The sequence below is a fragment of the Xenia sp. Carnegie-2017 genome, unplaced genomic scaffold, assembly GCF_021976095.1.
Source record: "Xenia sp. Carnegie-2017 unplaced genomic scaffold, XeniaSp_v1 HiC_scaffold_23, whole genome shotgun sequence".
Taxonomy (NCBI): domain Eukaryota; kingdom Metazoa; phylum Cnidaria; class Anthozoa; order Malacalcyonacea; family Xeniidae; genus Xenia; species Xenia sp. Carnegie-2017.
In genome coordinates, this window is record NW_025813486.1 from 1,646,946 (window position 1) to 1,673,899 (window position 26,954).

The 26,954-nt window shown below is 37.3% G+C and overlaps 3 protein-coding genes across 5 annotated transcripts; 2 read left to right on the plus strand and 1 right to left on the minus strand.

Annotated features, from left to right (window-relative positions):
• Positions 1 to 1,648: 1,648 nt before the first annotated feature.
• On the minus strand, positions 1,649 to 10,375 carry LOC124447986 (anoctamin-4-like). Its single transcript, XM_046998991.1, is given in 10 exon segments — positions 1,649 to 2,153; positions 2,385 to 2,534; positions 2,802 to 2,873; positions 6,062 to 6,224; positions 6,298 to 6,396; positions 6,493 to 6,511; positions 6,647 to 6,717; positions 6,720 to 6,943; positions 7,966 to 8,720; positions 10,112 to 10,375. Coding segments are annotated over 10 exon segments (2,118 nt in total). The 5' UTR covers positions 10,328 to 10,375; the 3' UTR covers positions 1,649 to 1,804.
• A 1,093-nt stretch (positions 10,376 to 11,468) lies between these two features.
• LOC124447857 (diacylglycerol kinase epsilon-like) lies at positions 11,469 to 17,135 on the plus strand. Of its 2 annotated transcripts, XM_046998853.1 has the most exons (10): positions 11,469 to 12,307; positions 12,898 to 13,041; positions 13,119 to 13,264; positions 13,623 to 13,677; positions 13,770 to 13,883; positions 13,964 to 14,035; positions 15,161 to 15,288; positions 15,358 to 15,406; positions 15,580 to 15,642; positions 16,536 to 17,135. In XM_046998853.1, exons 1-10 carry the CDS (start codon positions 11,717 to 11,719, stop codon positions 16,662 to 16,664), a joined length of 1,491 nt encoding a protein of 496 aa, XP_046854809.1. In that variant the 5' UTR covers positions 11,469 to 11,716; the 3' UTR covers positions 16,665 to 17,135. The 2 variants fall into 2 exon arrangements, with proteins under 2 accessions (XP_046854809.1, XP_046854808.1); XM_046998852.1 differs by lacking the exon at positions 15,580 to 15,642 and having other exon boundaries at positions 15,358 to 15,469.
• A 5,019-nt stretch (positions 17,136 to 22,154) lies between these two features.
• Positions 22,155 to 26,558, plus strand: LOC124448931 (meteorin-like protein). 2 transcript variants are annotated; one of them, XM_046999881.1, is made up of 4 exons: positions 22,155 to 22,443; positions 23,677 to 24,110; positions 24,947 to 25,132; positions 26,253 to 26,558. In XM_046999881.1, the coding sequence occupies exons 1-4, from the start codon at positions 22,346 to 22,348 to the stop codon at positions 26,270 to 26,272; spliced, it is 738 nt and encodes a 245-aa protein (XP_046855837.1). In that variant the 5' UTR covers positions 22,155 to 22,345; the 3' UTR covers positions 26,273 to 26,558. The 2 variants fall into 2 exon arrangements, with proteins under 2 accessions (XP_046855837.1, XP_046855836.1); XM_046999880.1 differs by lacking the exon at positions 26,253 to 26,558 and having other exon boundaries at positions 24,947 to 26,070.
• Positions 26,559 to 26,954: the final 396 nt, after the last annotated feature.

The window sequence follows — 26,954 nt, forward strand, 5'->3', positions numbered from 1 at the left end:
TGAAACTTGCAAGCTAGAACCATGTCAGAACGATCCAAAAAAGATTACTTTACAAGCTCAAATTGCAGAACTTGCCAAGGGAAAAATGCATCGAAAAAAAAGGAACTTGTTTGCTAGCAAATAAACAAACTGAATTGTCTGTATGACTATTATTAAAAAAATCATGAAGAAATTTGAAGATAGTCAGTGATTAAACATCTTGAGCTGGGTATTATAAAGTAATATGTTTAGTTGGTTGTATTAGGTAATGCTTCAACTGCCATCAATTTCTTTAATTCAACAAATTTGTATGTCACAACAAACAATTTATCACAATACATGAGATGAGTATTGAGTTCGGAGGGGAGATTGATGTATAACATGACATTGATGATATATAATGTCATAGTATTGCTATTTTATGTAGAGTTGTAGAATTATGTGGTAAAGTTTGAGAGGAACGAAAAACTGCTTGGAAAAACTCACACAACAGCCTTTTAAAAACATTTAGAAGATAAATTTTATCTATTTTAATGACATATTGTTTATATTTTGCCATTAAAATTTTCTGTATGATTTTTTGTAGCATTTGACTAATAATGCCCGTGTTTTTACGGTTATTTGTGATATTTTATTACAACCATTTTTAAAATATAAAGTAGAACTTTAGGTGGTGTGTTTTTTATTTAGTTTTAAGTTTAATTATTACTGAATAGTGAATTTTTCATAGCATTTGTAGTGTCATTACAACATTTAGATTTTTTTACGAAGTTACAAAAGTTTACAGAAGTCATCTGTTTAAGAATATGATTCCTATAAGAAGAATTAAAGTTTGAAATGAATAAACAAAATAAAATAAAAAATCTTTAACATTTCGAAGATGCTTTTATTACTGTTTAAGTAGATAAATGGATCTGTTTAAAATGACAAAATCTGTCCCAATTTCCCTAAATTGTATTCATTCTGTAAAATTTATGCTTTGTTGAACCTCTATTTTCTCTAATTTCCTTAACAACACTCTTATTTTGTATCAATCGTTAAGATTGTTTATTTTTTTATGCTTTATTCAATCATAAACGCCATAGAGTATTTGTATGTTCATCTATGATGATCAAACGCAGATTTTGTGTACGCCAACCTATGGCAAACCATGTAGATTATGCAATCAATGAAAGTCATTAAACGATATGCAGTTGTCAATTAAATATGACCGTAGTCTTTGTGTGACAGTTTTTGTTACTGTATTTGTTTTGCAATCAATCAAAGATTGTATTTAATTGATTTTCTGAAATAGAGACTTATCCTTCATGTGTTAATAACGTCTTTATGAAATGCTTGACTTTGCGTGTGACCTATTATAAGGTTTTTACAGATTTAAAGTTCATTTGACAACAAATTTGTTTGTTGTTGAATAGGTTTTGAGAAATACAGTATTAAACATCGAAATTAAAACAAACTGATTCCATCGTCTCCGGGAGACTGGTACTGAGAAACTATATTCTATAAAAAGAAATTGCAACTTCGTTAAAACATATGCGAAACTTTGTAAGCATTTGTCATTTATGCTACGAACAAAGACAAACGATCGCTTTCGTCTGCAAAGTGCAATTTAGCTGCGAATTTTCATCGCACAAAAGTATAAAATAAGAAACTAGCAGAGTGGTTATGCATGTCGGACCCAAATAAAGCATTCTTACATAAGATATAAATATTTACCATGGCGAAATCTTATGTTTGTTTGTAGAAATAACATAGTCCGGCTAACATGACAAAAATAATTAAAAATGTTACAAAGAATTCTTCAACTACACTATTTTGTTTAAACTCAAACATAAGTGTGCATATTGGCGGAATTTGTTCTGCGTATCAATTGACCATCAGAGTGCTCTGTAAATGTCGACTTTGAGTTTCGCCGTCGCTCAGATTCCTGTTTGATTGTCTCTTGCATGGCTTGAACTGCACTTTTGCGAAAGCGCATTCTGGTCACGTGCATTTTTCGTGAAATCTTTGTCTGCAACGAGTTGGAAACTTGAGGAAAAAGCCATTTTACAAAATATCGTAGGATGTAAATCACATAATGAAAGACGGCGATGAAAATGAAACGAGACATCATTACGGTGAAATACTGTTTACTGAAGTTATATGGTTTATTTCGTTCCAGATATTCTTTGAATCTATGAAATAAAGTCAAGAATCTGTTATAAATTATGACTTTCGGTTCATGATGGTATCTTTGGATCTCGTTTTTCTATCAACGTAATAGCTTTTAACAAGCTAGGGAATCATGTTGCGTACTGTGTTTTTTGAATGATTCGTCTCTTCACCATGTTTACCAGGGTGGGTAATGAAGCTAAATTTTTTGTCTACTTTGCTTATGGTTTATGATTAAATTTTATTGTGATTACCTGCAGTAAGGCAGTGTGTAGTTCAGATTTTTGTAACGATCTTCGGGAAGACTGTCTTTCTCTAAATCAGATATCTTGATATAACTGAGGGAATTGTTTACATAACCTTCGAGTGAACCACTTTCACTGTAGTAATGGACGTACACAAACCTAAATAAATACAGAAACTCTTTTGATAATTAAAGTGTTTTGAGTTTGATCTGCTTTAATTATGACGATTGAGTTCAACTAATTCTACTAGTTCTACTTATTGTTGCTAAGAAAAACAATGACTTTTCCATTCTACTAGTTCTACTTATTGTTGCTAAGAAAAACAATGGCTTTTCCATTCTACTAGTTCTAATTATTGTTGCTAAGAAAAACAATGACTTTTCCATTTGATTCTCAATTAAAATGACGGTAAAACGATTGAAATACCTTGGTATAAAATCAGTCGTAAAAGCGATGACAAACGAATTTACGACTGCAGATATTGTCGTAAGTATGCCGTGTGGTTGCCGGCTTAGAATTGCGCCAACGTATCCTCTGCGTGTCGTAAAAGACGACTAAAAGGGGTTGGTGTAAGGAAGGGCATCCTACCGTAAAACTTTTGCTCCAACAAAATTCATGGACTTTGGAAAAGAAGATATGGCCCCCAGTCCCCGGCAGCCCTTCAGTGGGCAGGGGGTGCGAAGAATCTCCGGATCGAATGGTTGTGGAAGTGTCACCCTTCGGGTAGGCACAGTGAACGTTGGGACAATGAAGGGAAGGAGTGCAGAAGTGGCGGACATGTTGAAGAGAAGGAAAGTTGATGTGTGTGGGTTTCAGGAGGTAAGGTTTAAAGGTGAAGGTACGAGAGTCATAAAGGGTGAAGATAATGGAGCGAGATTTAAGTGGTTTTGGAAGGGAAACGGAAGTGGCACGAATGGTGTTGGCTTTGCGATAAGAGAGATTGGGCGAAGTCAGTTGTAGCAGTGAAGAGTTTCGGACAGAGTCCTGAGAGTTGATGTAGTTATTGAGGCCGAAGTTGTGAGTTTCGTTGTGGTGTATGCTCCGCAGGTTGGACGAAGTGCGGAGGAGAAGGAAAAGTTCTACGACAGCGTGTATGCAGTGAGAGCAGACATTAGAGGGCGATGTGTGATGCTTGGTGATTGGAACGGTCATGTGGGAAGCGTAAAAAGGATACTGTGCGCATGGAGGTTTTGGTTGGTGATATGAATGCTGAAGGCGAGACGATATTGGAGTTAGCAGCGAGTTGTGGGATGGTGGTAGTGAATACGTGGTTTATAAAGGAAGAAAGCAAGCTTGTGACGTATGAATCTGGTGACAGTAGGACGGTGGTGGATTATATACTGGTGAATGAAGAGAGGAAAACGTGAAGGATGCAAAAGTGATTGCAGGAGAAGAATGTGTGACCAGCACAAGCTGCTGGTCATGGACTGGAGAATCAGGAAGGTGAAAAGGAGAAAGGTTGAGGCAAAGGCAGGCTTGGATTGATCGAATGAAGGGAAGCAGTGTTTCCGTGACGAAATTGCGACATTGAATGTTGAGGGTGAGACGGTGGAGGAGCGATGGACGTGGAGAAGGGTGTTTTAAAGGCAGCGGAGAAGGTATGTTGTAGAAGTAAAGGCGGTGTAGTAGAAGAACAGGCATGGTGGTGGGATCAACGAGTCAGCGAAGTGATTGGCGCGAAGTTGGCATTTAAAGGTGGAGAAAGTCGCGGACTGAAACAGATAGGATCGATTACATCCGATTCAAGAAAAAGGCGCGAAAGGCTAAAGCGAAAGAAAGACATCAGAAAGAGCTTCGTAAAATGCAGGAGAATGGAAGAAAAGCGTTGTTTAGAACAGCTAGAAGGAGGAACGATATTTTGGGTGCTCGGCGTGCAGAACCGATGGGGAGTTGAAGGTGTTATTGGAAGACAGGTTAGAAGTGTGGAGGGCGTACTGTGACCGTTTGATGAATGTAGAGAATGAGTGGAATGGAGAAGTTGAAGCGGATGAAGTTTTGGGCCGTGGGAAATAGTGACTGTTGATGAGGTGGCGGCGGCTCAAGATGAAGAAAGGAAAGGCGACGGACCGAGTGAAGTGGGTAGCGAAATGTTGGACAATGAACTATGCGTGAGAGAGTTGTGGCGAACGAGGTTTTGAGGGGCTCAAAGATGCCGAGTACATGGAGAAAGAGTCTAGTGGTCCCGCTGTACAAAGGAAAAGGCAGCAACGGTATGTGGGATTACAGGACTATTAAGCTGATGGAGCATGCGTTGAAAATAGTAGAGAGTGTTTGAAAGAAGGTTGAGGAAGTTGTTCGGATGGGGAAGAGCAGTATGGATTCATACCGGGGAGAGGAACGACGGATGCGTGTTTTGTGTTGAGGCAGCTGCAGGAGAAATTTTGGAGAAGGACAGAGAATTGTATATGGTGTTTGTAGATTTGGAGAAGGCGTTTGATAGAGTTCCGAGAAGGTGATCGAGTACGCGCTGCGTAAGAAAGGTGTGACAGAGAATATGGTTCGGGCAGTTATGGAGACTTATGAAGGTGTAGAGGCGGTGGTTACGGAGGAAGGTGCTAGATCTGGTGTTTTTGAGGTAAAAGTTGGTGTTCATCAAGGTTCAGTCTTGTCGCCGTTACTGTTTGCTTGTGTGATGGATGTACTGACAGAGGAAGTGAAAGAAGGATGCTGGTGTTTGTTGTATGCAGATGACATTGTCTTGGTGGCGGAGTCGAAGCAGAAAGTTCTGGAATGGTACCGAGAATGGAAAACGGCAATAGAAGTCAAGGGACTGAAAGTGAATGAGGCAAAGACGAAGGGCATGAGATGCTCGAGGCAGGTGGAGGTGAAGGACAGTGATAAATGGCCATGTGGTGTGTGGGGAAAAGAGTTGGAGTGAATTCGATAATGTGTGGGAAATGCGGTAAGTGGGTTCATGGAAGATGTTCAGGTGTCCGTGGTGCATTGACAAGAGTAATTTTGAGTGCGGGACGTGTCGAAGTGGTGGGCGAGTCGCGATTGAACGGTTTGAACTGGGTGACGTGAGTTTGGAAGGTGTATCGGAGTTTAAATATCTGGGCGATGTGTTAAATGATGGTGGAGGTGCGAGCAAGCGGTGAGGAACAGAGTTCAAGCAGCGTGGTGGAGTTTAGAGTTGTCGGGAATGTTGTGCGGAAAGTCGACTTCGTTGAAGCAGAAGGAGAATTGTATAAGGCATGTGTTAGAAGTGTTTTGGGATATGGAGCAGAGTGTTGGGCGCCGAAAGCAGAGGACCTGAGAAGATTGGCGTCGACGGAAACGAGAATGCTTAGGATGATGTGTGGTGTAACGTTGATGGATAGGATTCGAAGTGAAGAGATTAGAGAAAGAGTTGGTGTTGAGTGTATCGAGAATTGGGTAAGACGCCAGCGTTTGAGGTGGTTTGGGCATGTGGAAAGGAGGGAAGAAAGTGCTGAAATTCGTAGAACGTTGCATATGAATGTTGATGGAGTCCGCAAACGAGGTAGACCGAGAAAGAGATGGATGGATGTTGTGAACAGTGATATGAAGGCGATGGGTATAACGAGAGATATGGCGCGAGATAGAGATGTGTGGCGTGGAAAAATTCATGGACCGGTCAACCCCCCTGGCGGGGATTAATACTGGCCGGTATATAAATGTTGTTTGTTTGTTGTTTGTATATTGTCGTAAGTATTTCCATGATTTTAAGCCAAATGCCAATATTTTTAACTTGCTCAGAAACACGACGTTGATAATTTACCACAAAATTGAGGGCGTCAGCTCGGATTTCCACGAAATTGTTGATGACGGCAAAGAGAGGAGCCAATGGAAACGAGGCAACAAACATTGTCACAAAACCAAACTGTATCACTGAAAGAAAGATGTTTGTTTTTTATAGTGATGATAGTTGTGTTTGTAAACAAAATTACAGTTCATTCCTCACCCATATCTAGATACTCGTAAAATATGCGAAATTCGGGCTCTTCCTCCAACCAATAATCATCTTCCCATTGAGGTATCGGGAGCGATCCCACCATCGTTTCTTAAGGCAACTAAAAAAGAAAATGACCCAATTTTCCACTTTTTATCTCACATTGTAATAGTTTGAGAATTGAAAATGATCACGTGATGCGATAACGGGAACTCATTGTAAAAGTCTTAAATTAATCGAATCAATGAACTTCATTGGTAAAAAAAAAATGATCACATCTACCCCCTAATGTACATAAAATGCTAAGAAATGATCACAACTATCCCCTTCTGTACATAAAAAAGGAAAACACAACAGCTACGTACGGTACGACAAATTCATTTCCCAGGTTCAGAATCTGTTTACCAGTCATGAAGACGAAAAGATATATGAAACATCAATCAAACAACCAGCTGCATTACATTCCTCAATCCGTCCGCCATTGATTCTGTTGTACTTTGAGGGATTACCGTTGATCAAACTGGTTTTAAAGAAGGCAAGGTTGATGAGTGGAAAGTAGGTGTTTACCGACTCAAGGACGTACATTTTTAATGTGTGGCTATTGTGATAATCGGACAAAGTTCTTGGATTCTCCCAGTTTGTCAAATAAACGGCGATTTTTTATACACAAATGTCAAACTTTTTATGATCCCAAAATTGCTACAGTTGACTCTATGTAACACCAGCTACAGTTGACTTTATGTAACACCAGCTACAGTTGACTCTATGTAACACCAGCTACAGTTGACTCTATGTAACACCAGTTACAGTTGACTCTATGTAACACCAGCTACAGTTGACTCTATGTAACACCAGCTACAGTTGACTCTATGTAACACCAGCTACAGTTGACTCTATGTAACACCAGCTACAGTTGACTCTATGTAACACCAGCTACAGTTGACTCTATGTAACACCAGCTACAGTTGACTCTATGTAACACCAGCTACAGTTGACTATGTAACACCAACTACAGTTGACTCTATGTAACACCAGGTACAGTTGACTCAATGTAACACCAGCTACAGTTGACTCTATGTAACACCAGCTACAGTTGACTCTATGTAACACCAGCTACAGTTGACGCTATGTAACACCAGCTACAGTTGACACTATCTAACACCAGCTACAGTTGACTCTATGTAACACCAGCTACAGTTGACGCTATGTAACACCAGCTACAGTTGACACTATCTAACACCAGCTACAGTTGACTCTATGTAACACCAGCTACAGTTGACTCTATGTAACACCAGCTACAGTTGACTCTATGTAACACCAGCTACAGTTGACTCTATGTAACACCATCTACAGTTGACTCTATGTACCACCAGCTACAGTTGACTCTATGTAACACCAGCTACAGTTGACACTATGTAACACCAGCTACAGTTGACTCTATGTAACACCAGCTACAGTTGACTTTATGTAACACCAGCTACAGTTGACTCTATGTAACACCAGCTACAGTTGACTCTATGTAACACCAGCTACAGTTGACTCTATGTACCACTAGCTACCGCTGACTATTACCTCCATAGCCAAAACTGTGTACTATCTGTTATAGCTGGCAATATCTACTGCTTGCTATAGCTGAAATAATTACTTCCTACATTCTTTCTCAAATTAAAGATCACTAACCTCTCATTCTTTTTATCACATATCTCTTTCAATGGTTGTGCTGTGTTCATCGTACAAAGTCCATAAATAAAGCACAACAAACCCACAACAGCTGCAGGAGCTAGAAAACTTGTATACAACCCTAGCCATGCAAAGTAGAAACCAACACGGACACCAAAATAATCGCGGATTGCATCTAAAGGTTGATATTTTAAAGACATTGAAAATGTTGCCCAGTCTGCGCGCAACCTTTGCCGATCGTTGTCCATGTGATTATCATGTATTATTGAAGGTCCATCATGCATTGGATAGTAACATTCATACACTCCTTTATGACACAATTGTTCAATACCGTGACCTTCATCAAGTCTTGTGTCGTCATCATGTTTTTCATTGACTTCCCCTGACTCGTCAACTGTAAACGATGTCAATTGTAGAATTCCTTTTACCATTCGACTTCTTTCAGCATTCTCAAAGAAACCTTTGTCGTCTTTTTTCTGAAAAGCCTTAACATTCAATTTTGAAAAGGAAGTCACCGTGTTCCAATTTTGAGTGCGAACGGTGGGTTTCTTTACTGTGAATGGATCAAGGCGTTTATCTACGAGCTTTCTATAGAACCTTATCAGTATACTTTGTGGTTCACTGTTGGACGTGGCCGGTTCACTGTTGGTTTCATCTTTTAATGGCATTTGAATATGCATGTCCTCTGCTTTTTGGAAAAGGACTGGGTCTAACGGTGCGTGCACCAAAACGAAGTATATGTTCTTGTCTTCGAGCTGAATATAAACAATAAATATTCAGACGCTTGAACTTAAAAACAATCATTGTATTTGAATATGTCTCCCTTTAGGTAATTCGTTGTATCTAGAAAAGCTGAAATTCAAAACACCACAACAGAAACCTCTCGAACATGGAACTGTAAAATACTCACGTCGTTGCCATTAAGGGTTGGGGGAAGCAAAATGATGATTTATTTGCAGTGTTGGTATGATTTTGCCATTTCTTTTTTACCGTTAATAATTTAACACACGCTAGAACAAATGTAAACAAAAATAAGACTAAACATGCGAGTCCAATCAACGACCGATTTTTATGACATTATCATTGGCCGTTTTTATGCTTAAGACAGATAATGAGTCTGGACGATTTATACGTCTAAGTTTTAAACCGTCCAGCATAAAGACGGGTCGACTTAACTCAAAACTAAACGGCAAAATCAATTGATCCAAACGAGGTAACAACTTTAGTTCGTCTGTCAAGACGAATTAAACGCTAAAGTCGTCTCGACGATTATTTCGTCTTTTAGCCGTCTTTATCCTTTGACGATTTAAGAGACGCATTAAAAAGAGTTGTCTTAAGTCGCCCAGACGTATTATACGTCTTAGGCATAAAAACGGCCATCGTTGTTTGAGGGCGTTTTTTTTAGAAATAGGCATCTATTTGGTAGATTGTGTGTTATTGGATCATCTACGTCATGTTTTACTCCATTAAAACATTGAAAAGATATTTTTCGTACGTTATTCCTTTTCAGTATTTTATCAACTCTATTGTGCTACCACAAATTCACCTTTTTGTAATAGCATGGTTTCAAGTGCAATTTGGGAAAACATGCACGAGAAGCTATGCCATTGGCGGCCCAGAAATCTGTTTAGGTTGTTTATGCAATCAATTTATGTAAATACTAATTATATTCCTTGATTCATGTGCAATGTTTGTTACGAGTACTATCTCGCGTGACTTCCACGTTTGTATGGTCTAAGCAGTCACACCCAAAGTTGGTAAATGAAACTAGTTAAGAATTATTGCACTTGTCTCCTTTTAAAATGAATACTTTAGAACCATAAAATTTATCGTAGATGTAATCTCGTGCCTTCTTTAAGCAACCAAAGCGTTCTTCTTGGATGCGGGTTCCCTTTTAGAAGAAGAATATTTTCAGTCTAATGTACTCTTTCAATTTTTCTCTTTAAAACCCGAGTGACAAACAAACGAGCCCTCTTAATGATGTTCACCTTTTTGCTAAGGAATGAGTGGGCGACCTATGTACAGGCCTGATGTCGGTGCATGTTTGATATAATTGAATTACTTGAATACGAGTGACTGCATGGTAGTCTATTATAACTACGGTTTTTATAACAAAATGTAAAGAACGCACTTCTAGACTTACCACCTTGCTTAATGGCACAGTCTCTAATAACAAGCCTCTTTTTTGTAAATTGTCTTCGTATCTTTTACGCTTGCCGCGTATTTCATGATTATCGGTGTCATTATAAACTAAAATAAAATAAAACTTTTTTTCCTTTGGTTGTGTATCATCATTCGCAGTGATGAGTGTTTCAAGCTCACAATTGTTGTCGGAGTACTTTTTCGAACTCTTTGTATCCATTGTATCGTCTTCCAAGTTTGTACAAAGTTTCGTATGATGCAACGAGTCAATACGAGCAACGTGTAATTGTCGCAACTCAATTTTATGACGTTTATATGCGTTGTGAGGGTTCATATATCATCCAATCAAATTGCCAAGTCTGGATCAAAGTCCACTATGATTGGAAGATAGGCGAGCTTTGTAATTAACATTTGTATAATTGAAAATTTTATAAAAACACGGTCAAGGGACTGAGAGCAGTTACTGGAGTATTAACAATTTGAGTGCTTGTATGTACTCTCATGAATTAGATTACACAACATTAATCTGTGTGAAGTATACTTGACGTCTTAGTTCAAACACCATACAGATACATGTAGTAGAGTGTTTTCATATGATGTCGAAGCGGCTATTTCAGGGAAGTACATCAAATACTTCAAATACCGATGCTCAACAAAGCATGAAATTAACATAAACTCTTTCACTACACTTTTTCCTAATGTTATTTTCCTCCAACATGGCGACTGATTTTAACACTCACTGTGTCGAAAACATTTATATGGATAAATATTCTAGTTTTCCTTTAATGATAATATGTTTGTAACGAATAAAAAAAGTTAAGTCGACATTGCTAATCCTAGGAGTCAGGCTCAGTGCATGACTATGGACAAGTGTTTCAGTATGACAAAAGAAATATGACATTTAGAAAGTTCGTGTTTACGTATTTCATAGAAAAACATGGCTGTAATCACGTTGTAACGATGCATTTGTTGTCGGTTTGCGTGAAATGTAGCACGTCTTAATATTATAAATAATGTGTAAACGAGCATGCTTGACATTCCGTTCAAATTCATTACACAGATATTTTGGTACTATTGATACACCTTGTCGAAGTGTTAGTGTGTTATCAACTTAAAAAATGTCATTAGAGTGCACTAGTCGTGTGAGTTTGCCTATGTCGTCGCTTGTGTCTCAAATCCCCGGTGACTGTTAAGGTCATTTTGTTGAAATTTTTTTGTGCCACGCATACCTTATTACACGTTCTTTTGCCATAATGACAGACAGACAATCAAAATTAGAAAAAAAATTAACAAATTTTTAAACTATTATAGAAGATGGGTCACGGGATCACGATTTGCGTTTCCTCATCTCGGTGGCCTTTCGCAGCCAGATCGTAAAATACCGAGACTACTCGGTTATGGGTTGAGTGATGACTTTTATCCAATGCTTTATTCTTTAAATCATGAAGCATGAAGTACTTGCCAGGTAAAACCTTGCTTCTGTATCGCTTAGAAAAAAATCACGAATTTCTTTTATTGGCGTGGTGACTCGAGTCAAATAATATTCTACTGCTTAGCATGTTTTATATTGTGTTATGTATTTACGAAGTTGTGTAAAAGACCGTCAAAAATGGGGTTACAAGTTGTAGATCCCCATCGTGGGCACTCCTGGGACGAAACAGACTTTATCTACAGTAAACCAACATATTGCAATTGGTGTAAAATGCCAGTATTACGAGGCAGTTATTGTAGTACTTGCGGCCTGTGTGTACATGATAATTGTCTGGATGCGGCCAACAAGAAACATGCTTGTAAGGTCGTTGTCTTGTCGAGACGAAACTCTATGAAGCATCACTGGATTCGTGGCAATCTTCCATTGACTAGCATTTGCGATGTTTGTCGTACTCATTGTGGAACTGAACCGCGTCTTTGTGACTTGCGTTGCGTATGGTGTCAGAGAGCAATTCACGAGAATTGTATGAAAACGCTGTCACGAGATTGCAACTTTGGTAAATTTCAAAGTATGATTTTACCGCCGTACTGCATCACCGTCAAATATGAACGCTGGAATAGTGCGTATAGTCGTTATGTTGTTCGTGAAGTTCACCCTCCGAAGTTTAAAAAATGGTCGCCATTGCTTGTGTTGGCTAACAGGAAGAGTGGAGAAGGCGAAGGAAATAGATTATTGAAGGCTTTTAAACAATATCTTAATCCAGTTCAGGTGATTCCCCTTTTATTTTAGCGTCTTCTAATGCACTTTAAACAGTTATGTTATGTTTTAAACAGTTTAAAAGGCCGTGACTGGAACAAAAAATGGATGGAGAGAGGTGTTTTATTCACTTAAGGAATTAAGCAATTCACTTTCTAAAAAAATATGTCATGCATAACTGAATATTTGCATTAAAAAACCCAATTAACCTTCTTGGGATGGCCCAGAAAATTGAAATGTGCTTTGCTGCAAAATTGTGTAGTTTCTGCAATTGTTAACTATTATACATGACCAAAATTCGATCTTCATAGCATTGTGTTGAGTGCATTTAACCTGGAGATAATCTTTTTGCCGTCTTGGCAATATCAAAAAACATAAATATATAACATAATTTTTGTGGTTAGCTTATTGTAAATTGAGGATGAGGTATTCGTTTGTGGGCATTTGCGTTGAAATACTTAATAAATTTTACTGGTCAGTTAATATGATTAAGCCACTTGATATAGTTTGAAATTTGATACAATATTACTTATTCTTGTGTTTCGTCATGTCTGAATATTGTTGTATCGTATAGATAAAGTTTGTTTGTTCTTATTTTAAAGGTTGTTGATCTGTTAGAGGCACCACCTGAATCTGCCTTGGATTTCTGTCGACTCTTACCCAGCCATCGCTGTCGTATATTAATCTGTGGAGGTGATGGTACTGTTGGTTGGGTCCTCGGAGCTTTAGATTGTGCTAACATTAAGGTGAGTCATTAATGTCAAGATTTTTATTGTATGAAAATAATAAATGTTAATTTTTAAAGCAATATATGTTGGACTAGATTGCCCCCCATGTGGCTGTGCTTCCACTGGGGACTGGGAATGATCTAGCTCGTGTGTTAGGTTGGGGGAGTGGTTATACTGGAGAGGAAGAAATAGCTGAAATATTGGAGAGTGTTGAAAATGCCTTTGCTACACCATTAGATAGGTAGGTTTAAACAATTCTTAATTAAAGTAAATAATTTCTATCGAGATGGGAGTATAGTCACATGTTTGTAGATGTTGATTATCCAGGCTTAGCGCGCATCTGACCATTGGGAAGGCACATATTTATGTATGCATGTTTTGATACATCGAAAACATCTTCTTTTAAAGTAACTTAATACCGCAAAAGCCACTCAATTATGGAGTCCACTTCGGCAGTTCATCTGACGTAGCTGGCAAAACGAGATGTAGCCATTGCATGTAGTTGTTTGCTCCATTGTCTAAATGATCGCATTGAAGTGAATGTCTTTACCCCGAGATCATCCTTACTACATCTTCTGTGATTGTTCATTTTTGTTTAGATGGCAAATCAGAATAGACTCCTACATGTTCATGCATGTTCCCAAACCAAGAAAGGTTTGTTTTTGTTAGTTTGTACCACCTCGGATCATCAAAGTGTTTATTTTCACCTCAATATTTTAACATGGTTACGTATCTTTAAATTTCAGTTGTTTAAGATGAACAATTATTTTTCTGTTGGAGTTGATGCAACCGTTGTTTTGAAGTTTCACTTACATCGCGAGAAACAACCGTCACTGTTCAGTAGTCGCTTGTTGAACAAAGTATTGTATTATGTTTCTACTTCATGTACAACATGTTTACTGTCTTAAACGAACATGACTCATTCTCTGCGGTTTTTTAGGCAATTTATTTCGGTTATGGCGTAAACGAGGTCTTGGAGTCAAATTGTAAGAATCTTCAAGAAAAAATCGAGGTTTATATTCATAGCATTATGTTTTGTTTTTATGTTATTGAGTTAAATAAACAGGGAGTAAGAGAAAACTTTTACGGCTAGGAAAACGTTTCCAATGATTCATCTGAGATGAGGATGACTTTGAAATAAAGTCGCAAATTCACAGTTCACTTCTCGTCTTGTTTTGATTCATATTTTGTGATCTCAAGATGTCTTGCTTCTTTGGAATTTGTTTTTTACAACATTGTCTCAAATAAAGTAAATGGTTTGAACCCGGGAGTATCGTTACATGTTTGTAGATGTAGATTGTCCAGGTTGGTATAGTCCTGAGAAGGACTGTTTTTGTTGTTGTTGACTGACGTTTCGAAAACCTTAGCGGTAGTCATCTTTAGAGTCTAATGAGTCTTACAAGAAAACAGTCTTTCTCAGGACTATACCGACCTGGACGATCTACATTTACAAACATTGTCTCAAAATACTAACTATTTATAGATAAAAGATTTTGTTACCGAGAAGCCTTCTTGAATAGCTTGCCCAAAAAAAAGTACAATACTAAAATGCAAAAGGAACACGTTAGGTTAAAATATGGCATGGGTTGTTCAAGCAAATAAAGTTTAAAGAATTTAGGCGAATGCCAACGTAAACGATCAGCTTTGAACAACACACGCCATATTTTAGCCATATATATATGTTTCAACTGTGTTTTCTTTTTGATGCAAGTTATTTCAAATGTGTTTGTCAGTGCCAAAATTCCAAATTCTATCATTTAAAAAATTGTTATTATTTGGAAATTTCTACTGTAGAACAGGGGTGGGCAACCTCTCCAGTTGGCGGGCCAGATTTAGGAAAATGAAGTTATTGGTGGGCCGGATTATTACATGAATAAATATTCAATATTCAATGGTCGGATGCAGTGGCGGGCCAGTCAAAATCCCTTCAGGGGCCGGACCCTGCCCGCGGGCCGTATGTTGCCCACCCCTGCTCTAGAAAGTCCAACATTTGCATTGTGCAACAGGTTTATGCAAACTTTGCGCGCTGTATTATTTGCATAAATATCTAATCCATGACATAGTTCACGATTATTCTCTCATATCCCTCTGTGTCTCTCATATCCATCTACGCACTGATCTCATCTATTCTTTGTAGCTGGAGCTGGATGGTCGTGTAATTGAGTTACCAGAGTTGGAAGGTGTTGTTGTATTAAATATAAATAGCTGGTGTGCTGGAGTTCAAATGATTCCAATTGATGGTAGAAAAGACCTCCCCCCTGTTAGGTAAACTATTTTTTTCATAATTTTGATCATTTTCCGGAGGGTGTGCGCAATTTTCTTTGATTGTTTTAGTTTCAGTGACGGTAAACTTGAAGTGTGTGGTCTGTACTCGTCCTTTCACATTGCCCGAATGCAGGTTAATCTTGCTGATCCACTCTTACTGGGTCAAGCCCATACAGTTAAGGTGGGTTGTTAAAAGAATTTTTACATTGCCCGAATGCAGGTTAATCTTGTTGATCCACTCTTACTGGGTCAAGCCCGTAGAGTTAAGGTGGGTTGTTAAAAAATTTTTACATTGCCCGAATGCAGGTTAATCTTGCTGATCCACTCTTACTGGGTCAAGCCCGTAGAGTTAAGGTGGGTTGTTCAAAGAACACTATGAAATGAAATAAGTAGTGACAGAGTTTTACAAGCTACAACCCCATACTTTCCGACCATTTGCCAAAGACGAGTATTTTCAAGCCTAAAAGTACTTTTCATGACCAGCGGTCGTATTTTATCTGCGCTAAATACTAAAATTTCGCCAGTAACGAGCGACCAATTTGTAAGATTTTCCACACAAGCTTTTGTCTTATGGCAGTTCATGTATGTACGTCAATATCAGCACTGTTTTGATTGTTATCTCGGTGAATGAAGCAGCTAAACTAGAACAATTTGACTTCAGAGGAGCTTGCAGCTTGGAATTGTTCACTCTTTGTTTATTGTTGAAAGCCTGATTGGGCATGTAAAATTTGACAATTCCCGATGAAGCAAAATCTGTTTTTTAACCATCAAGATCGATAATGCGTTGTATCTAAAATGTTTGATTTACTGTATCATTTAAAAAGTTTTCACGCACAATGTGTATGATGTGAAAATTTTAGTTGATGACGTCATTCACAAACCTCTCATTAGCGACCACATTTGAATGACATTTGGAGAGGTTACATTAGTTCAGGTTTCATCATCAAACTGTGAGATCAACTAGAACTTTAATTCCATGTAAATACCTTATGATTACCCCCTGTTCCGACTTATAATTACCCCCCCCGTTCCTACCTATGTTTACCCCCCCGTTTCGGCTTATGTTTCCTGTTGATGCAACTGTTCAGTGAATTTCATCATTTCATTCATCGTCATTCATTTCTTCATCAGTACAATAGTCATCAAGAGTCGTCACTTCTTAATCATTCATCAATTTAGCAGTTGATTTCTTCGTTATGTTAACATAGCTGTTCTCCTGTAAAATTTGTATTTTATACTTATGTTAGATACGAGTCAAGGAAAAATGTCAATTGCCAATGCAGATTGATGGAGAGCCCTGGGAACAAGGACCAGGTTCATTGACAATAACACACCTTACTCAAACTATCATGTTATCTAATGGTTCTGTCACGTGACGTGACGTCACATAGGTGTTGCCATTTTTGGCTCAAAAATGATAGGGGATGATTTTAGCGTCAGTTATGAAATGGTTTTGTGCATACGTTCGCATAAGGTGTATATATATTGTTCAAAAATAAAAGTTTCTCCGGATTTTCATAAATAATTTTATCGAGCTTTCGAGTCGTTGCTTCGAGCCTTCATCTGAGTGAGGAAATTATCTATTTACATGTGCTTTTAGCTTGTAGACGCTAAGAGCGTCTAATTGGATTAGCGGGTGGATTAATGCGATTGGATGGTGTGGAATGCGGAGAACTTTTATTTTTGAAATATATAATGCCTGGATTGCCAATCTTTAAACATATATATGTATAGAAAAAGTTTTCTGTACAATGCTATGCGCGCTATCACTACAGTGCAATGGTTAATCTTACCCAATATTATGGTTGTATTTACATACATACATACATATACATATTTTCCATATATATAAAGTGTATATACAGTGTGCCCTCCCGGCTATGACCACAGTGCAATGGTGACTCCTGCACTTGGGACACAGGACGTACGGTTACACATTGTATGGATTGTATTGTAGAGTCACCACAGTGCTCAAACCTATAAAGGTGAGCTTTGCTTATCACTGATATATATACATATACATGATGTCCAAAAAAACGGAATCCGCATGTATTAAATAATTATGAATTCACTGAAATGATTATGCAAAATAGCATCACCAGCTTTCCTAACAGTTCAATGAACTTCACAGTCTTGCACTTCGGGGATTTCGTGCGGTTTGTTAAGAAGCAAAACATGTTAAAAGTACTTTATACACAGATTTTCAAAGTCCTTTACTTGACGACAATTTCATGAAATATAAAATGAAACATGATCAGAAAAACGACTTCTTGTATACTTAATTTGAATTTAAGTTTACAAGATGTCCTTTTATCGGATTATGTTTCATTTTACACTGGTTTTCGTCTCAAAATTATTATGCAATTTAAGCTTTGTAACACCAAAGCGACATTTCCTGTGTTATAACGGCTACAAAAACATATTCATATTTTTCATAAGTTGCGACGAACGTGGAGAAGCGTGTGAATTAACAACGCGAAACAAATAGCTGTTGCCGATTAATTATTATGCAGATTTCATTTAATGCATGCATGAAATCACTGGTATGTATGTTTGAATTGCCAGTATAACTTTCTCGACCGCGTGTTTACGCTTTTAAAGTTATTGTACATACAACTGGATGCACTGGTTTCTTTTCCATGCGCTTTTGTCATGTACGGCTTGCCATATGCATACATAACTATTTGTGTGGACTCCGTTATTTTTTGAGACATCCCATGCGCACACACATACATTCGTTTACACTTGTATAATGTATCGGCTATGTATGTATATACGTCTTGGGAGATGGTTGCCACTGCTTTAACTGCAACAATTAGCCAATAATGGAACACAATCTATTTATAGTTAATTAGAAGCAAGAAGTCTAAAGTATTAATTAATTTTCAATCATGAACTATTTTCTCGTATTCTCATTTGCGAGAGCCTACGGATAATTATTCGGATCTCGGTGTGCAAAAAGTAAATTTCGCTTTCTTATAATCACTTATCACTATTCTTATTATTGATGGATGAAATCTCCCTAAACTGGCTTTTCAGATTCTTTTACGCGTTATATACGTAAAAATGGAACTTTAAACTATAGCTATAAATTTCAATGTAAAATTACGATGACGCTAAATGATACCATAAATCATTGTCTTATTGAGAATATGTGTTAATTGCATTCAAAGGCAGTCGTAAATCTCATCTGGAAACTACATGATACCTCGAATTATAAATAAGAGACGGCTGTCTCTATGCGATCAAAAGAAGTCCTTTGAATCCGAAAAGTGTACTGTTTAATCGCAAAATTACTCGAGAAGTGAAGTTACTTTCTAGATTGAATCATGAAAATATTGCAAAGTATAAAGAAATTTACTGTCCAAAATGAATTAAAATTTTAGGACATAAGGATTCAATTTAGACGATACAAATGGCTAGGCTTATTAAATGTTGTCTTTGTAAAAACTATTATTGAAAAAAGAAGATAATCGCTTTTTTCCAAGAAGTCCATGGATGCTTTCGTTCATGATGAGAGAGTTACATTGTACAAGGAGGCTTTCGTTCATCACGAGAGAATTATGAGAAAGTTAAAATGTAAAAAAAAAACTAAAAATTTGTTTAAATTAGAAGTCAAAAAGGCAGAAGTTGTTTGAGCGTATCTTTGGATGTTCTAGTTTCTTTTATAATAAGAACTCTTGTAAAGAAAAAGATAAAATTCGAAAGCAAAAAACCCCGTTTTCGGTCCATGCTTCCCGATACCTTCTTAAGCGTAAGGCACTAGCTAGAACGCCGCATGTTAACGTTTCGGTAGGAGATTTCGGCCCCTCCACGCTATCCTACTTGGGAGATGCAATAGCAAGCTTCCGCCCATCAGACCCCGAGATCACCTGCGATAGGCTTTGCTCGGGGTACGCAGGAAGAGTGCGGACGCCACCGAAGTGTGGGCCCCTAAGCCACTGCATACTACATCGCACCCAGCTTCCACTGCTAGTTGACATCTACTATACCTAGTATTGGTTTTATATATATATACAAAAATTCAGAGGCTTACGAAAGTTGTGGTATTAATAAAGTCACTCCTGCGCATGCCCAGATGATTTCTTTAATAATTTGCGACTAGGTGAGGTAATTTCCACAAAACTAGTACAAGTACATCTAGTTAGTCGTTGCCATGACTATGGACAATTAGTCGAGTGGATTGCGCATGCGCAGATGATTTCTCTTTTAAATTGCTGCTAAGCATGCTATTTACTTCAAAATCGGTGATAGTAGATGCAGTTGGTCGTTGCCATGACCATGAACTTGGGCAGCTGGTCAAGTCGAGTACGCATGCTTTAGCAGACTGCGCATGCGCAGATGATTTATCTAAAAATTTGTGACTGAGTGAGCAAATTTCTCCATAATCGGTACTAGTACATGCAGTTGGTCGTTGCCATGACCATGAACTTGGAGTTGGTGGAGTTTTCTACGTATGCTCAGATTGATTCTCAATTAATTTGTGTCAGAGCGACCTCTGAAATTGGTGTTTGTATATGCACTTAGCAAATTTTCAATCATATATTTTTGGGATGCTCTTTGTCTTCTTAAGCTTGTTTTAATAAATGCATATGAAACTCGTCTACACTCTGTTAAGGCACTCGTAATATCCGCGACAACGTTAGAGATGTTTTTATTTTTCTCTACAACTTTGTATCTGCGTATATATTGCATGTCATATCCAAGCTTTCCTTTGATTTGACGGAAAATGGTGTCTATTTTTTGCACGATTAATTATAAAGACAGAAGTTGTAAGAGTGAATAAATCTCGCATTTGCTCTTTTATTTTTAATTTATTATAATCGATGGCAAAATGATTATCTCTAGGACGCATCATGAACAGTTATTTTTGTTGAAATCTTGTTAATTTGAAATCTTGAACGATCACGTGCTAAGTATTTCATAGATATATATTTATCGATGATAGTTTTTATTGTGAAATGACGATATCAATGAATTAATTTTTTGATGTAAGCACTTGACAAAATGTTGTAAGTACATGAGGTTTTGTTCTTGTTATGCTGGCTTCGGTCGGATTATGATTTAATATGAAATTTAAGTTCATCTCATTCTTTCTTGTTGTTGAACGAAGATGACGTCATGAACGAAGATGACGTCATGTTTTGCCGCTTCCTTCAAAGGTTTGTGTCAACTAGTTGTTATCTGCCATTGAACTAAAATACATCTGGAACGCTCCCTGTGATAGAAAACCCTAATAGTTTTTTGAAGCCAAATCTTACACCCAGATACGCGTGTGTTCAATCAATTTTCACTCCGCAAGAGAATCTCGAAAGGCTAAACACGCGTGTTTGGGTGTAATCTCGCGTGTATGATATAAGATTTGGCTTCAATTATTTGATACAGGTATCGTTCTATGTATTTTAGTTCAATGTTATCTGCTGCATCCTCCCCTACTCCCTTTCTTACTTGCCCTCTACTCCCTTTCTTACCTGCTCTCCCCTCCTTCTTTCTCTTCCTCTCTCTTTTCTTCTTTCTCTTTCCTTCCTTTCTCTCCTCCCTTTCCTCCTCTCTCCTCCTTCCCTTCTCCTTCTCCCCTGCGTTTTACCGATAAAGAATTGGGTGGAATGATGATTTTGATAAAAATTTTCGAAATTTGATTTCGAAATCAAATCAGTTCGAAGCATGATGGTATTTTTTGAATTTTAATCCTGCTCAGAGAAACAAATACAAAGACCTGACTGTTGTTGTCTTTCGTTTTAACCTCGTAATCACAATTGTTAATTCTACGATAATTCATCGCCCCTACTTGTATTTTAACGCGTCATTTGAGAGTGTCTTTCTTTTATTAATGTTTTTCATGTAATATTATACACACAGTTCGTATAATGCTGTCGTTCAAAAGATCTTTGACATATTCACGACTTAAATTTTTTTTCTTTGAGAAGCTGCTTGATGTTTATTAAAAAGGATTAGCGCTCGGATTAAAGGATTTTTTGGATTGTGTTGCATTATCGTATACTGTGTTCTGTCACTTAACCTTAAACGTGTTTATTAAAGCTGTAAACTCGTTGGTTATTATTATTTATTTTGATAATGATTAACCAGTGTGGCCATGTCTTCGAAGAGTTTTTCGATGAAGCCATGAAAATCGTTTGAGATTGCTAAAGGTTTTATAAGGTGAGCGAAAAATTCTTAAACTATCCAATGAAATGTGTTTTGAACCTATCCTGTATATTTCTGGTACAAAATTGACCATCACTTGGTTGACTGTGGTGCAACATTGACCATCACTTGGTTGGCTGTGGTACAAAATTTACCATCACTGGTTGAATATGGTGCAACATTGACCGTCCCTTCATTAGCTATGTCAGGTACCACACACTTGTATCGTCAAAAAGACATTTTGTCGTAACTAATACTGTATTAGACAAGAGTTTAGCTGAGACGTTTAAAAAGTGACCACATTTTAAAAGATATTTACAAAATTCCTCTTTACTTCTGACTAAAGCCGTATTTTAGCTGTTAGCACTAAGCATATTATCAAACAACAATCTTGTTTTCTGCCATACAGAGTTACGAACTGACGATTACTTGTGTCAAGGACTTATCAATGACTCGGTCCACTGACTGACTCTACATATTTTTCTACTCATTTATTTATGATCTTTGATGGAAATGCTGGACAATAAGACAGCTAAAAGGGTAAAAGGTGAGACAGTGGACTTTATTAAACTGCATTGCACTATATCTTCGCTAATTCGAACACCCGCGAATGCGAACTGCTCAAACTCTCGCAAGGCAAATTATGTTCATAAAGACTCTTTCTCTTCTCCGTGTTAACGCTCCCTCCCCCCCCTGCCGTTTTATTGTTGACTTAAACATTATTATTCAAAAGTCGTTTACAATACGTGCACGTTATTTAACCATGCTTGACAACTCTGTTTAATTGTTTAGCAGCCGAATATTTAATCCAAACTATTGCTTTTCAAGTACGAGAGATTGATCTCGAGACCTAAAGAGTTTGCTGTTTTTCGTGGTTCGTCGTGGCTCTTCGTCGCTTCTCTTTCATTCTAATATGATTGCAATTCTCATATGGAGTTTATTACATGTTGCGTTGGCTCTTAAAGACACACAAACAAATATTATTCAAGGTTTATGCGAATGGACAGTTAGGTATAGTTTAATATTTTTCCAAACGCCTTGTGCACGCGACAAAATTACTGTCGATCCCTTTTGTTGATTTGCTAATATCGTTTAAGACGCTTTTTGTGAATAAGATATAGATATTGTTCTGTGATATATTTATCCCTTTATAAATGCAGTGATGATTCCTAATAATTCCTTGTGACAATTACCATCTTGCGTTTGAGTGAACAACACATATTGGATTATTGAAAGAATTTATTTTTAATGCGTACCGTATTTTCGTGTATATTAAGACTTCGTTCTTCCCTAAGTCTTGTCAATAATTTTGGCTAGATATTTTGCTTGATAGCGTATAGTCAGTCATTGGGAACTTTACGGTTGTTTCAACTTAAATACATTAAACCATCTTTTTTCAAACTTCTTTTTAACGTTTTCATGAGAAATATGTTTGACGTTTTGCCGAGGGGCGGAATGACGATGAACGCTAATTATTATATATACGTCTGAGATCCTAGAGAATTACGGTGTGAGCTGAAGTAATTTATTTGTGTATATTTCCGTCGTTATGTTTGTGCGTAGAAGTGTTTTTGAATGTACTGGTGATGCCTGCCTAACATATTATGAGCGCGGAGTCGACCGTATCGAAACTGCACGAAATTTTCTAGAGTTTTGCCATCTTGTAAACACACCTGCTTGGCTTACATTGTTTCCTAAGTAATATAAATAAAAGATTGTTGTTGCTGAAGACGTTTACTTACTTCGACTTACTTTAGTCGAAAATATGACGTGAAATGTTGACAATTTCATTTTCTCATAATTATATCTTCGACGAAGAAAATATTTTGTAGGTCCCTTCGTGAATAAGAAAATTCGTGGTATTTATCCCTTTGTACGTTTTTTTTTTTACTCAAAGGAAAGAATGCTGCTGTCGTATACGCTATTTATGAAATTATTCTTATGGATTTTTCATATCAATATTTGAATCGGTTTATATCAATGTTCGAACACTTTTCATACCCCTATACTGCAATCTTTTATAATTCATTTAACCTTTTGGTAATTTTGATCAATTTTAAAATCATGGAATGTTTTGTGTCACAGCGTGTGTTATGCAGTCATAAAAGATGTTATTTACTTTGCTAAAGTGCTTTCAAACACCGTAAAATTGACGTACGTGCAGTACTTGTGTCAAGTACTATCGAATATTATACTTTTAAGAAGCTTGAGTTCCAATTTCCTTAAACTTAATTTAATTTTTAGCTCCGATGGAGCACGAACAGCTAGTGTCCACGTTGTTCGTGTTTATGGCTGTGCTCATGGCCGTGTGACCTGGGAACGACCTCATGGGGGACTGGAAATAACATTTAAGAGTGTTGTCCCAGTAAAGACGCGAGGAAAGTACAAAGTTTGTGTCACTACATCAAAGAAGAATTTTAATATTTTCTCACGAAGTAAAGACAAATTGCAACTGTTAGAGGGAGAAACGAATAAAACGACTTTGGAGCGTTGTGTGAGCTCTCACGGCAGAATAAATACACTCTACACGGAGGCTCCAGAGAGTGGAGATTCACAGAGCGTTGTTTTTCAATATCGTACGACATTTCTTGGTGTTGGACACGGAGCACTCAAACAGAGGGAATGTAGGTTATGTTCTAAGAAAGAGCTAATTAGAAGTTTCTGTGAAGATGACTTTGGTAAGTAAGCATGTAGAATTCTGGGTAATATATTACCATATTATACAAAAAGTAATTAGTCCAATCTGAAGGCTCAATCTACCTTTCCGACGGTTGACACACGTGTCAAAAATACGAGATTATTCGGACAATCAAATGGTCGGAGATAGTTTTGTTTATGTAGAATAGTGGCAATAAAATGGTTATTTTTATTTTTCTCTACAACTTTGTATTTGCATATTGCATGTCATATCCAAGCTTTCCTTTTATTTGACGGAAAATGGTTTTTATTTACTCTTACACCTTCTGTCTTTATAATTAGTCGTTCTGTGTTTCTAAAATAAGATTTACAAATGCCCCAAGAGCATCTTCTTTCTATTTTATTGCCACTATTCTACAAATACAATACTATGTCCGACCATTGATTGTTTGAATCCACCTTTCCGACAATTAGCACGTGTGTTTACCGTGGGAAAGGTGGATTGGTAGAGCGGTCTGGTTAATGGATGGGGTGAAAATTTGGATTTATGAAACCCAATCTAAATTTCTCGATCTATAACGAAGGTCCGAGAATGATAGAAGCAAAATTGGTAGTTTTTACGAATCCCCGGGATGTTTTAGGAGATTACTTGAGATTTTTACGAAAAGGACAGTTGGCAACACTGCCTAAAATGATGATGGCTCGCGGTGATATTTTTTTGAACTCTTTTTTCCTGATGATGGATCCCTTCCTTCCCCTCCCCACCGAACACTGAACCTTGAGAAAAAAAAGCAGTTCAGATTGTTCTAAAACAGTAATGATAAATGTTCACCAAAAACCTTTAATTTGCTGTCTTGTTTCCCCCTTATTTTATCAGCTGTTCACGGTCATGTCAAGTTGGTTTACCCAATAGGCGGTAGTGAAGATAGAGGCGAAGCGTTGGTTGTAGCGGACAAAGTATTTCATCAAACAGCGAATATTTTTCAACATTCCACGAACGCTGACGAAATTCAAGGATACGTAAACTTTCCTTTGTATTGTCGATGGAAGAAAGTAGTTTCAGGTGGTTTCCTTTTCACAGGTTTAATCGATGGGAAACTTGGAGCCGTTGTAAAATGTCGTGTTAAGTCTGCGCTTTTGAAAAATTTTAATCACAGGACAATTTGCAATGACAGTACAACAACTTGAAGACATTGCCACAGAAAACATACTAAACTTTTATTGAAGACGTAGTTTGTTATCAGATTTTTTCTCCTTGCGAGGAGAGGAAGGTTTAAATCACTTTAAGTTTGAACTTGTGTTGAGTGGAGACATAGACAGCCTTGACGTTGACATTCTTGCAGGGGTGGGTGGATGTCTCTACCTGTGGGAGACATGAAAAACACTCTGAACATTTGTTGTAATGTGGACGTTGACAGTCTTGCAGGGGGGTGGCTGTAAATAGGGAGACATGAAAACCACTTTGAACTTGTGTTGAGTGGAGACATAGACAGCTTTGACGTTGAGAGTCTTGCAGGGGGGGTTGGCTCTACCTGTGGGAGACATGAAAACCACTCTGAACATTTGTTGTGAGGTGGACGTTGACAGCCTTGCTGGGGGTGGGTGGGTGGCTCTAAATGGGAGAGACATAAAAACCACTTTGAACATGTGTTGAGTGTGGATGTTGATAGTCTTGCTGGGGGGGGACTCTAAATGCCACTTTGAGTTTATGTTAAGTGTGGACATAAACTGCCTTGCAGGGGGGTGATAGGCTCAAGTCAGGGGAGACGTGTTTAAACTATTACGAGGAATATAAATAGTGTAGAAACAACTAATATAAGTGTAGTTATGATAACTTGTGCTGTGATTATTGTAATCTCATTTGACTTATTTAATCTTGGTTTAGTTAGGATATATAAACTCACATTTAATTAATAATGTATCGAGAAATCATTTCTTCATATTATTGTAAATAATTATGATAATTTATTCATAATAATTATTTCCCTTCTCACTCCATCACTACAAGTATTATATACGGTAATATCAAACACTTTATCGTTTTTAACAAGTTGTGTAAACATATCTGTGCCACCTCCCACACCAAAATAATAAGTCTTCGAAGCCACAAGAACAATGCCATCATCTTTGATACAATGTTTCATAAGATCATACACAATTTTTTGCGAATTTATGTTGTAAAGAGTCTCTGAAGTTACAATAATATCGAAAGATTTGGGTTCTAACAATGAACCGGCAGATTGCCAACCACCAGACATAAAACGACAGCAATTGAGCAGACCACTCTTGGGATAATCCATTCTATCATATGAATCATCATCCTTAGAGTTTAAAGCAACATTTGGGATTGTGAATAGCTTTAAAACCTCTACATTATAATCTTGGAAGAGAACTTTTGCACCATTCAAGCAAGCAAAGATGCCAGGAAGACCAGCTCCACAACCTAGCTCTAAAACATGCTTGTCTTTTAAATAAATCTTATTTTCTACCAGTTGTTTGCTCATGTGCAGCACTAAGTCTATTGAACAATCCCAGATTTTCATTCCTCCTTCATAACGGGACGGTATAAGATCAGATTTACATAGCAAAGCTTCATTAGTTGCAGTGGATGAATATTCTTTCATTTCACTTATCATATTTTCTACGTAAGCCTCGGATAAATGGTATATTCCACTTATTTTGTGCTTTTCTTTATCCATCTGTGGTAATTCAACAATTTTAACGTTAATCTTCGCTGATTCATTATTCAAAATACGCTTCAGATCCTTTATGTCTGGATTTATAAACTCGGCTTGTATTTCATTAGAATTCCTGTACTTTTCTGTATTTTGTTCGTTTTTCTTGTCAGCAATTTCATCTGAATTATTGTCATCAACGTTGAAGTT